Source organism: Pteropus alecto, unplaced genomic scaffold, assembly GCF_000325575.1.
Source record: "Pteropus alecto unplaced genomic scaffold, ASM32557v1 scaffold7, whole genome shotgun sequence".
Taxonomy (NCBI): Eukaryota; Metazoa; Chordata; class Mammalia; order Chiroptera; family Pteropodidae; genus Pteropus; species Pteropus alecto.
The window spans coordinates 11,097,092-11,110,685 of record NW_006494614.1 but is presented as its reverse complement, the minus strand read 5'-3'; the positions used below and the strand labels follow the sequence as shown (position 1 = coordinate 11,110,685).

Sequence of the window (13,594 nt, the reverse complement as noted above, 5' to 3'; positions counted from 1 at the left end):
TTTCTTTAAACACCTATAGGTTCCCACGCTAGCAAGTGAATAGCCCTGTTTAAGAAATCTTGCGTTTGACACCTTTAACCTTGAAGTGTAATGAATCTGCCTTTCTCTGCCTGAGGTTTAAGCCTTTGTGTTTTTTGTTTGTTTGCTTTTTACAGTTTTTGCTGCTCATCGTTGCGGAAAAGACTCTCAAGGTTGGCCCCACCCATGCCTTGGCCCCGCCCCTTCAGTCTCTAGCGTTCCATCTCCATGGTTACGCGACCAGCTGCCCTGAAGGCCTCGGCAAAGACCTGAGAGGAATCGAATAAACACAACGCTTATTCTCGATTCCGGCCAAGGTCAGCCCACTTGGGGTTTCACGGCCTTGAGCCGAACGTGTACCCCGCGAAAAGGCGAGCGCGGGGCGGCGGGCAAAGCTCCAGCCGCTGGAGGATCCGGTCTGGCCTGGTCGAGTCTTAACTGTCAGGCAGGACTCCTCCCGCTGCGCCGCTGCGGAGCGGACACCGCGGTCGCTTCCATCCGGAGGCGCCCAGGTCCGCAGGTCAGACCTCTAATTCTCCTTCCTGCCTTTGCTCGGCGCTGCTCGCACCACAAAGGGCCAGAACTTGGACAATTTAGTGCTTCAGAGAGTGGGGCGGGGGAGGGTGCTGAGGAAAGTCAATAGCCACCCAGCGAAAAGACCCTGACAGCGCTCGCGCACGCGCATAGAGACACGGACGCGCACAGATATGCGCGGCTAACATTCTTAGAGGTCTTGTTACAAGCTGTTATTTTAAGCGCCTACCTTATGCCATGACAATTTTAACCACGAAATATATAGAACTCATTTAGTCCTAGCGACGACTCTGAGAAGAGGGTAGTAATCGTATCTGTGTTTTTCAGATAAGGATACCGCCTCACAGAGAGGTGAAGCAAATGCCCGAGGTCTCAGCTAGAACATGGTCGGGTCACAATGGGTCCCAGACAATCTGGTTCTACTGAAAAACAAAAACAAAAACAAAAACAAAAAACACCAAATGCTACCTTGCCTGAACACTAATAATGCTGGGAGTTAGCTTTCTTTATCTACCTGGGTTTGCCTTTGTTGTTCTCTGCATGCTAATTTCACCTGTGCTCAGTTACTGATAACTCAGGAAAATCAGGCAACTCCATAACCATTAAAACCTACCTTTTCCTGGTTTATAGTAAATGGAATTAATAACCAAGGAATTCATTTTTTTCCGTGATGCATAACTCTCATAATGTGTTTTGATGTTTTGTTTTTATGCTTTTAATTAAGAGCCTAAAACTCCAACTTGGATGTGCAGGAAAGAGAATTTCGATGATCCTAGCAAGAATTGTTTTCCAAGAGTCTTAAAATCACGAAAGGTCATTTAGTGAATGTGATAGAATAAGCATTTTCTTTTTTAAGTTGTACTCTCCCACTTACACAGATGGGATAGGGTTTCTCATTAATTCTACTTCCCTGCCCCATACTGTTTAGGTTTTTTTTTTTTTTTTAAATTTAAAAATATCATGTTATAATGTAATTTTAGTAACTGCCATTATTTAAATAAAGAGGAAATGTTTCAATCATTTGAAGTCCCAGTTGCTCTCTCTGTCAACAAAGTCCTTAATGTTAATAAGTATAAAGCTAACCAGTGAAAACAAGAGGGGGCTTTGATGCTAATAAGTATTAAAGTAAATAAATAGTATTATGACTTTACAAATAAAATAGTGGAAATCTAAAGAAGAAAAAATATATAAATACAATTTTAAAAAATACCATTTATTGTTTTATTTAGCCAGAATGCCTCCCACTCAGGCAGAAAGTGTTATAAAGAATATCATTCGAGAAATAGGACAAGAATGTGCAGCCCATGGAGACATCGTTTCTGAAACTCTGGTCGCTTTTATGGTAAGAATGAATATTTTTCTGAATTACTGCTTAATTAAAAAAATGTTAAGTGGTGCCCATTTTCATCTTAAAATTTTGTAAAGCTTTCCTAAATGTTATTCAGTTGAAAACCTCGAGACCATCAAACAAGTTAGCAAAAATGTTTTTAAAAAGTCTATAAAGCATGTCAGTTCTAGATTTATAGAGACCAACTTAGAAGATATTGATGAGTTTTAGAAACATCAATTATGTTGTCCTGTGTCAGAGTCTTTATAACATGTATTTTTGTTCACTGTTGTAAAAATTGCTCATTGCCTTGGTCTCACTTTTTTTTGCTTTTGGTTTAACAATACATAACAAAAATACAGTAAAATATTCATTTTCCCAATCTAAAATATAGCCATTGCTTTCAAACTATTTTTCCATATAATTTTCTAACACCATATTCAAATTTGGTGTTTATTGCTTCCTGTCTTCAACCTCTAATGAAGGTGCTGATGAGTTGGGTAATAAGAAAATCAGTTGAATAATTCACCCCTGAGTAATCAAGAGGCAGTTGCTGAAAAAATAGAAACATATTAAACTAATTTCATAATAATATGAAATAAAATTACTTAATGGACTCTTTCCTACTCTTAGGTGAAAGCTGTTGTCCTGGATCCAAGTAATGGCTTTAACATGGATAGAACTCTCATAAAAAGTGATGTGCAGAAACTTGTTAAGGTGATTATCCAACAATTCTCAAATTTTGAAGTATTTATTCACAATTCTAAATAAAGTATGTGTATCAGCCATTATTGCCTTCAGTTCCACGAAACAAAACCCCACCAGATGGTGGTGCAAAGAAATAAGTGTTTTATTTTTTTCTCATAAAACAAAGTCCAGAGGTACATATCCTGTTTTTTCTGCCTTACTGGGTCACCATCGTGCATATGGATTTTATCCCATGGTCACAAGATAGCTATTCCACCTTGAGGCAGGTATAAGTGGGAAGGGCAAAGAGCAAAATGTGTGTGCCAGTTGGGTCTCTCACTTTCTATTTGGAAAATAATTGCTTTCCCAGAATCCCTCCCCTCTGCTTACGTTTATTGACCAAAATGATATTGTCAGTTAGCCTGGGACATTGATTATTTTTTCTTTTTTTAGCTGAATCTTTGCCCTAATCCAATTTGGGGCATTGTTAGTAAGGAAGAAGAGGTGTGGATACTGGCTGGTAGCAGTGTTGGCCACAGTATTTTAGAGACATCTTGTTATTAATCGAATGTTACACTCAGAACATTATTAACTGACTTGTCATATACTGTCAAATTATATAGTACTAAATTAAAATTCATATAATTATTGATTTAGTGTAATTTGTGGTTTTTCAATTCTAAAGGAAAAATTGAAGCCAAAGTAAAATAATTCATAGTTAGAAATCAAATGTGCCTGAAAACCAGTTTTAAATTAGAGAAAGCAGGAAATTTAGACTTCATTAATTTTTTCATATGTTTTAAGTTCAACTCACTAGATTTAGGTGCTTAAATATTTATTTATTTTTTTAATAAATATTCCTAAATGTATTGCCTAAAATTTCAACATTTTTATTTCTCCCAGGCTTAATGATTTTAATATTTTCCTTTATTCAAAAGACTTGAAGCCAGCTTTCCCAACTTGTGTATGGGTATTTTTTGTGCTTAAACAAATGGCAGAGAAAATTTTTGTCATCCTCATCTTCTCTCATAGCCAGCAATTCACATAGTGGAGCACGTGTCTATTTACAGATGCTAGATGGAGCAATACGAGCTTTGGAAGCCTGAGCTTGGTAATATGTTGGGGTGACTGTGCAGTAGAGATGCCATGATTCTCCAGGGCAACCTAGAACTGGGTCTCTCTGTGCTGATTTTAAATGTGGTGTAAAACCCATTATTAGCAATAGAGAAAATGATCGATAGTCAAAAATTTTATTGGAAAGCCATGAAGGAGAATCAAGGAGAAGCATAAAATACGTTTTTCTCCTTTTCATGGCTTAAGAAGAGTTTTTCCTTTTTCCTCTAATTTAACCGAATTGGAAAAAAATCAAGGTCAATATACTTTTAATATGACAGGTAATATGACTGGTAATATGACTTGATATTAACTATCAAGTGACAAAGTTTGTCTCATTTTATTCTCAATTAAAATCACATGGACGAGCTGATCTTTGTAAAGTCTGTATTTAAAACAGTATTCTCCACCTGGAAGAATCCAGGTGCACAGATTCCATAAAGATGAAATGTCTAGTCCTCACTCTTGCATTTTTCTTTTCCTCCTCCCAGGAAGGCAGAGTTAGCACTGAGGAGGTGGGATGAGGGCATATAAAGATATAAAGCCAAAGGGGTAAGACAAGAAAGAGTGGAATTGGGGAGTGCAGGAGAAAGGAAGGAAGAAAATAAAAGTTTGGGTTGATCATCTAATCTAAAGGGGCAAAGCAGAGAAAGGGGATAAGCCGTTCATGTGGGGGGAAAAATAGGAGAAAACAGACCAGAGGAAGAAATTCTGAAACAAGAGGCAGAGCCAGAGAAATTTTGTGTGTAGGAGTATAGCTGCAGCAGCTTTCTATATAATGTGTGTGACCTCCAGCATCAGCTAAGAAGGAGTATTTAAGACTCAAATAAGTAGAAACAAGCAACTCTAGAAAGCTCTAGACTGGAGTAAAAGCTTCATGAAACGTTTACCCACATTCAGACAGCATAGACTAAACAAAATCTCAAGTATCTTGTCTTCAACTAAACTATTAGCTGCCTAGGTATAGTGATATTGGTTAACTCATGGGAATACTTATTACTTAATAAATAATGTTGGTTGGATAAATTAGAAAGCATGAAGTCCTCAAAGACAAAAATAATAAGAGGGGTTATCAATGGATAAATATCAAAAACTATTGCTTTGAAAATAACTTTAGAAAATACTTCTGGATGTGGTTCTATAGTGTAGTGGTTAGAGCACGTCTGCTTTACACGTAGAAGGCCCTGGGTTCGCATCCCAGTGGCGCCATGATCCATGGTCTACAGCCATGCCATCCTGAATAAGCCCTATGTCTGATCTGGGAAGCTAAGCAGGGTTGGAGCCTGGTTAATACTTGGATGGGAGACCACCTAGGGAGACCAGGCACTATAGATGTAAATAATAATAATAAATAATAATAAAAAAATAGAAAATACTTCTGATCATTTTAGAAACTAAGTATTCATGGGGTATTCTTTCCTAGCTTTGTGTGAGTCGGCTGTTGGACAGTAAAAATCCATCCTTGGACACCATTAAGATGCAAGTCTACTTTGATATGAATTATACAAGTAGAGGTAACATATAAGCTTTTTAAAAAGATTCATATTGTATTAAGATAACATAGCTTCATTTAGTTGACAAGGAACAATTTTTGGTCTATCTTGAAATTTTTTTCAATTTTGAAGAATATAATAATGTTAGAAAACACCAATGGTTTTTCTGAATGTCAAAAGTAAATTCTAATTATTATCCTCATAATAATTATGTTTTCAAGTCTATTGTGCTTTAGCTGTTATACCACTAATACATAATAATTAGAAATTAAAACAACTTCAGTCCACTGAAGTTAAATTTTTTTAATTTGCTGATTTTTTTGTTCTTTGTTTATGTTAACTCATAATGCTTGCTTAAATTATGTAACTACCCAAAGATGAAATGAATGATGGTAAATTTAAGTTTAGAACATATTTCCTTACGTAAATAGTTTAATGCATATGTCAAAGACAAACTGGAAAACAAGAGAGAAAGGAAAATAAATTCCTCTATAGACTACACTGCCTCTGCCCTACTGTAATGCAGTTGTTATTAACCATTTGATAATTTTCATTGTCTTTTTTCTCTGTATGTATTGAACTTTCAATTATGTTGCATAAGTGGAATAACATATCTTGTTTTTTTGCTTAATAATCATGAAATTTTAAAGCAAAAATAATGCAATTGATGACATAATTTAGATTTTTTTTAGTTGCAAAAAGTTCTGCTGTTTTTATGGTAAGATTATAGGTATGAACTGTGCATGCTTGGTATATCAATTATTATAATAGTAAAATGAGGTGTCTTGTTGAGTTAGTTGCAAGAATTGTGCTGCTGGTGAATTGTGGCTCCTGCCACAATTAAGCCTAGACCTCACCATATGACAGGAAAAGGGGAGAGGGATACAATTTCGATGCAACATTATATTATCAGCAATGCTATTCAAAGGAAATTTATCTAGAACTAAAATAGATATACACATAATTGAACAGGAGTATTTATACTACATCTATATGTTTGCTATATGTGTTTAGACATACACATAATTGAACAGGAGTATTTATACTACGTCTATATGCTATATGTGTACATATACAGTACATATATTTATACTATATACATTTAAAATGTATATATTTTGTCTTGTCTACTTTCTGCTTAATTGGGAGGTTTTAGCCCTCTGATATTACTGTTTGGATTAACTATTTAAAGTCTTATGTCTTAAAGCACCATTTAAATTGCTGTATTAGATTTTTCCCACTAGATTTTTGTCTTGAGGTTACCTGCTGGCCACTGTTTATTATGACATCTTAAGAAAATACTTAGTTTCATGCAGTGGAATTGCCATACCCAAGCCATTTTTTCTCTGGTCCTACTTTCTTATGTGAGAATTCTAAGTATCAAATATACAGAACATTGTCCTTTACCAATTTTAGAAGAATTTCTCGAAGAACATCACCGGGTCCTGGAGTCTAGATTAAGTTCTGTTAGCAGAGAAATCACAGATAACAGAGCATGTGCTAGAGAAGAATTGGAAAGCCTCTACCGAAAGGTGGTCAGCTATGTATTACTGCGCTCTGGACTTGGATCCCCAACAGATATCAAGATTGTCAGAGAGGCAACAGGTAAAAAATATACACAATTTGCATTCCATCAGTAGAAATATGTGAACATTGTATCTTCCAAAATGTGCTCAATTACAAGTATTTGAGATTGAAATTTCATTTTCATTTGGAAAAAAAGAAAAATCAGCACAAATAAGAGGTTAAAACTTACCCAGACTCCTTTTACACCCTATATCAACTCTAAAACTCAAGTAGCACCTCTGGAATATGAATATTGTTAAGCATCTTAGAGCTGTAAATATCCAGGGACATGTTTACTCCTCATTAGAGAAACAGTGGCAGTGTGATGAAGGGTACCAGGCTGCTTGGGGAATGGGGACTACTGGAAAGGGAGATTTCATATTGATGAAAGAAGTTGAGTTTGTCACCTAAAGTAGATGATGGAAAAGGACATTGTTTTATCCTCAGGAAATACTTTCCCGCTTTCATACTTCAAGACAAAGGATAGGCAAGGTCTCTAACCTTCCTATGGCTTTCTTCCATATTTATTTTAAAGCTTTTTTTTTTTTTTTTTTTTGCTACTCAGAGTAATTGGAAAGCTTGTTTTAATGCTCATTGCCAAAAATTACTGATGGATGCTTAATTATTAAAAATAGACCCAAGGCACTGATATTATTTCAGTAGCCTAGCTTTGATATATGATAAATTTTCCTATGTAATCAGGTGTCAGAAATTTAAATAACTCTATAAAGACAGACCTTTTAGTTTTCTACTGAAAGAAACTTGTGATTTGACTTCTGATCATTTTATTCTGCCATTTTGTCGTCCTTTTTTTGTGGTTGATTTTAGCTGCCCTACAGAGTGTTTTTCCTCAGGCTGAGCTTGGGACATTTCTAACTCTTTCTAAGAAGGACAAAGAACACCAGCTGAAAGAACTTTCCATGATTGTTACTGGAATTCGTTTATTTAACCGAGACTGCGGAAAGGGAGGAGAAGGCATTGATGATTGTAGGTATATCATTAGGATAATTCTATAGGTTATGCAGGTTTAAAATGCAACTTGCACAGTGAGGAAAATAATAGCCAACATACCACCAGCATTCTTAGATTTAAGGTTTGCAGTTTTGACTGTACTTTAGTTGCAACTACTGCTCATAATGTGTAGTAATTTTTAATTTTGCCTGGGCAAGACTTTAAATTTTATGTATCATGAAGCTAGATGGGAAAGTAAATCAGTGAAAGATATAAGAGAGACTGCCCAGAAGCCGACATCCCCCATTCACTGGGCTTTGAATAGTTTACTCCAAATAACCAAAAGGGAATAAAGCTCAGTGATTAAAAAAAAATTACCTTGAAAAGAAAATTACCTTGAAAAGAAAAGTTTCTGATGCAGTTAATGGAATGAAAAGATCCAAGAGGAGATATCTGCTAATCTATAAATTCTGGAGCATTTACTATGCTGTAATAGACTTAATGCACTCATTATTTATAAGCCTGAAAGTACTTATGAAATATTTAATCAAGGACCTACCAGTAGAAGTTACTTCCTTATGAGTTTAGTGCATATAGACCGACTGATAATGGATTAGGGTCTTTTACCAGATCACTGATCTAGTACAGTAAGGTAACTTTTTGCATTTTAAAAACTGTTGTAAAAAGTCAAATTCCCATTTTTTTGTAAAGTTCCTTGTCTTACTAGACCATTTTGTTATTTTTCCGTATTCCAATGAATTTTTTAAGTTGCACACTTTTCTTCTTTTTCACAAATAGAGAAGAAAATAAACAGAAGGAGAGAGAGAGTGGCTTTTCCAGAGGCACCTGGTCAATAGCACATAATACTGAATCCTATCGATTCTTTAGGCTCTTCTGTATTTTAGTGGCAAAAGCTGATCTGCTCTATCTTTTGGTTATCATTCTGACAGTATCTTTAGTTTGGACAGGTTTTTCTTTTTTGGGTGGGAGATTCTGTTTTTCATGGCATGGGACCCATGAAACACATATCTCATTATTATTAATTTAATTGAGGAAAAAAATTAACTCAATTTAATGCTCAAAATATGACCACTTTCTAGACTTTTTCTTCCTAATTCTTTTAAAATTTCTTCATGTCTCTCTTCATATACCATTAAAAACAGTGCCAGCTATTATACATGAAGCGATCCCAGCCATCACTCAGCACATTGACTCCCAACTTCAGATTGCCCAGGACCAGGCATACCGCTACACAGCCATCCTTGAGAAAGTAACAAAGAACCCACTCATGAGTGTGGAGCTACAACCATACATGTTAAAAGAAGCACTATATAATGTGCGACAGTATGAGATCTTCCTTCAGATCATATTGGTGAGTCAATGTCATAAAATCTGGCCTTTTCCATAGAATGCATCCTCTTTAGATATTATGGGGGCTGAAACAAAAGGTAGAATTAGGGCATTGATAAAGAAGCCAACTTTAATAACTGCCCAGTTTATGTTGCATCTGTAAGACCAGAAACTAATATAGATATTGGGAAGTTGGATTTTGACTCTAATGAAAATGTGTTGGTAGGAATTGATTTTATACCTGTTGATTCTCTTTAATACTCAGTAGTATGATTGTTAGATGCTGTAGTTAAGCAGTGGTATGTGTATGTAATACTACTGTAGGGTTTACACTCAGAACAAGTGTCTATATAATATTGTTTGGCAGGTAGTTGACATTCCATTAATTTTTATATAATTATTTGTTCATATTGTAAAATTTGATAGAAAAGATTTTTATTTCTGATGTTTTTAGATCTAATCAACAAGCTAAACATTATCCCCAAAGAGTTGAAAAGTATGGTAAAGTGGTGATTTTGAATTTTTTAAAAAAGTAGTAGAGCCCTTTCAGACTGAAACTTACTCAGAATCCTAAAAATATAAAACAGGTGTTTAGATGGAAGAATTGGGGGACCTTTTCACCCATGCTACCCTAGAGTTCCAGGGAACATAGCTTATTGGTGATGTCATGACAGCAAGCTGTGTTCTCACCAGTCACCGTTTTTGTTTTTAGGGTTCCCCCTCCCCAGCTTTATTGAGGTGTAATTGACAAAGGTATAAGATACTTAAAATGTACAATGTGATGATTTTATATATGTATACATTGTAACAGGATTCCCCCATTCAGTTAATTAACATGTCCAACCCAATGGTCACTGTTTACCTTTACACAGCCTCTGCTTTCCAATAACCATGAAACTGAGGGCCAGTGAAACCGCCTTTTATATGAGTGAATACTAGTGTCTTGAGAGATAGAACAGGATGTGTTCCAGTCCTTTCTCTTTTTTTGAGCTTGTATGCTAACGACTTGATATTACTTTTTGAAGCACTCATCTGTCTCTTTTCTTTATTGCCACTGTAGAGAATGGAAAGATGAATATCCAGATGACATGACTTCATTGTGACCAACTAAGAGTGGTCCTCACAAATGACCTACTATCTAATTGCCTTCAGAATGGAGGATTCTAAATCAACCATTCAAAACCAAATCAATCTTTAGGGTGGATGTTCCCCTAAATTTGACTTATGGCTATTAGCCTTAGGTAACTAGTCAGATACTAAGAGAATTTTGCAATCAATTTATCTTGAAGGGCATACAGATCCATAGGAATAAACTTCACATTTTCTTTCATCATCTGCATTTACAAGGAATATCATAAGAAAGAACCTTGAGAAACTCACACATACTGTAAGGATGATGTAGAGAACATTGTTCATTATACAGTATCTTCTCACAGCATTCAATCATGAATCATATTCAGCCAGCTAGCTTAAAGTCCTCAATTCTCATTGGAGTTCTCACTCTCAGAACTAGAGGGACAGTTTCTAAGTGATGTGTATAGGCTCTGCAACCAGACCACGTAGGTTCTAATCCTAACTTTTCCACTTACTAAATCTGTGTCCTTGAGGAGCTGTTTAACTTCTCTGAGCCTTGGTTTCCACATTTGTAAATGGGGTTATTGAGAATCTCTACTATGTAAATAGGATAGAACAGTGCCCAGCACAGAGTAAGAGCTCAGTAAGTTGGTGATGACACTGCCGCTGATGAGGTTTATTATTACCTTCATCATTGTTAGGGCTTTAGCACAATAGCTCTGATTTCATTTCGGGCAGGGACACAAGCTGAAGAGCTCTTATTTTTCTAGACAATATCTCGTTTCCAAACTCTTTGCTGCTCATATTATTGAGAAAGTTAATTTTCTGATCTCAGCACTCTTCGTGACTATTTCGTACTAACTTCAGTTAGGGTGAGGATGAGTTCTTTTAACCTTCTGACTCTTTTCTGCTTAATCAGTGTTTTTTGTTTGTTTGTTTGTTTGTTTTAACTATCCAATCTTCCCTCACCAATCTACCTTAGTTACCGTTAAAGTTGATTATTACAGAATGGTTATTGGCTTAATCAGTATTATTTCTAGGTTATAAAATATGTGAATTTATGTTTAGCTGAGACTTTATCTATGAAACCTGTGAATATTTTTAAAGATATTATTTGAACAGATGTTTTGATTTTTTGAAGTATTGATTTTGATTAAGGAGAATTTTGTTTTACCAATGCTACAAATAATCCGTTTATGTAAACATTTTTAAAAATTCAATTATAGTCTGGGTAAGATAGTGAATTATTTTCTTGTCTTTTGATCAAGACTTTATCTGCTGCAGTGAACAAATTCAAATATTCTGGAAGGAAAAAGGGAAGGGTGATCACAGTCTTGTTGACTGTCTTAGCTGAGGAAACAATTCTATCCTCTGCGGGCTTTTGAAGTACAAGGCAGTCACCAAAGAGAGAAAGCTACTTATTGTTATTGTGCAAATAAAAGTTGCTTTTGACACATAACATTTCTTAAAATGTATAAGTCAAGACTTTTGTAGATTTCTTGCCCCCATGCTATGTTTGCAGGGCCCATTCACAGAATATACAACACAGGACTTTCTTGATTTTTCCTGATGATGCAAGTAAAAAAAATCAGGTAGAATTTGTGTTTGCTTTAGACTTGTTTTAAACTGTCCATGGAAGAAATTATGATGTACTTATAAGTTAAAAAAGTGGGGGCAGGTGGGTGGGAGTGGGTAGAAGGGGAAAGAGAAAGACATGTTGAGATCACATGCTTTCCCCAAGCATTTTTTTACTGTATCATGAAATACACACACACACACACACACACACACACACACACACATGTACATATATATGTATATATATACACACACACACACATACATATTTGCTCCAGACAATGAAAGTGAAACTTTATTGAGGCCCCCGGACCAAGGGATTTGGGCAGGTGGCCACCCTGTGGGCTGAGTGGTGGTGGAGGGGCCTTATTTGACTTTCTTGGGCGTAGGTTGTTGGTGTGGCGGCACTTGCAGCAGCTGGCAGCACAAAGATGCAGGTGGGAGTAACTCTTGGGGCAGTTCGTCTTGTCGCAGTTGTACTTCTGGGCGAGCTAGCTGAGGGAGGGCTGGATGATGCTGCCCTCAGACGAAGCACCAAGTGCAGGGTGGACTCTTTCTGGATATTGTAGTCTGAGAAAGTGCAGCTGTCCTCCAGCTGTTTGCGGGCAAAAATCAGACACTGCTGGCCAGGTGAGATGTCTTCCTTGTCTCGGATTTTAGCTTTGATGTTGTCAGTGGTGTCACTGAACTTGACCTCAAGTGTGATGGTCTTGCCTGTCAGAGTCTTCACGAAGATCTGCATCTCTGCGTTTGCTGGGAAACTGCTCAGCGGCCTTGTTAAAGAGAAAAAGCTGAAAAGGCATTTTTTAAGTGATAACATTCTTAGAGGACTAACTTTATTATTATTATTTTTTCACCAACAATCTCAATTAGAGATATATTTGTTAGGATGCTGTCAGGTTCATGGTGGCAGACACAAGTGTTTCAATTGTGAATTTTATCACTGGCAACAAAAATATTGTTTTTCTGAAGTGACAGACTCATTTCGTTCCCTTTCAAGAAAATATCTGCCAAATAAGGCTCAAAAAACAGTTTGTCATTTGTTCTTTCAGGTAAAAATGGTGTTGTATTGAGCACAGGAGGATAGTTCAGCTCACAATTCAATCATGTGTTTTCCTCAAGAAAATGATACATTTTAATATGCAGTAGAAATGTTTTATATGTTTCCATTTTATTACTCTGATTAGTAAAAAGCTGTGTAAAGATTAAGATTTAATAAAATTAATACTTTTTACTGTATCATCAAAGATACACTTAAGTGAAACAGGCTTCTAAAATTGCGCTATAATTAAAAAAATAAATTGAGCTATAATTGACATATGTTATATTACTTTCAGGTATATAACATGATTTGATATTTGTATATATTGCAAAATTATCACCACAATAAATCTAGTTAATATCCTCCACCATGTGTAGGTTGTTTTTCCTTGTGATGAGAACTTTTAAGATCTACTCTCTAAGCAACTTGTTACATGGTTATTATAGTTAACAATACTGTATCATATAATGTCTGTTTTTATATAAGTCCCCAGGACTTATTTATCTTAGACATTTTTTAATATTTGACCCTCTTCACCCATTGTACCTAGCCACCAACCCCCACCTATGTCAACTACCAATCTTTTCTCTATAACTGTGAGCTCTCTCTCTCTTTTTCTTTGGTTTCATGGCAAGATTTCTTTCTTTTTTATGGTTAAATAATATTCCATTGTGTATGTGTGTGTGTGTGTGTGTGTATCACATTTTCTTTATTCATTTATCCACTTATGGACACTTAGGTTGCTTCCATGTCTTGGCTATTGTAAATAATGCTGCAGTGAACATGGAGATGCATATATCTTTTCTAGTTAGTGTTTTCATTTTCTTTGGATACATACCCAGAAATGGAATTGCTGGATCA

The 13,594-nt window shown here is 35.8% G+C and overlaps 1 protein-coding gene and 1 pseudogene across 1 annotated transcript in view; one reads left to right on the top strand and one right to left on the bottom strand.

Annotated features, from left to right (window-relative positions):
• The first annotated feature begins 285 nt into the window (after positions 1 to 285).
• Positions 286 to 13,594, top strand: part of CFAP206 (cilia and flagella associated protein 206) — a 28,881-nt gene continuing 15,572 nt past the window's right edge. The window contains exons 1-7 of the mRNA XM_025042700.1: positions 286 to 335; positions 1,782 to 1,894; positions 2,513 to 2,596; positions 5,103 to 5,193; positions 6,589 to 6,777; positions 7,567 to 7,725; positions 8,853 to 9,061. Coding sequence (XP_024898468.1) covers positions 1,787 to 1,894; positions 2,513 to 2,596; positions 5,103 to 5,193; positions 6,589 to 6,777; positions 7,567 to 7,725; positions 8,853 to 9,061 — 840 coding nt within the window. The 5' untranslated portion in view covers positions 286 to 335; positions 1,782 to 1,786. The remainder of the gene's footprint in view (positions 336 to 1,781; positions 1,895 to 2,512; positions 2,597 to 5,102; positions 5,194 to 6,588; positions 6,778 to 7,566; positions 7,726 to 8,852; positions 9,062 to 13,594) is intronic.
• LOC102896674 lies at positions 11,330 to 12,439 on the bottom strand (annotated as a pseudogene).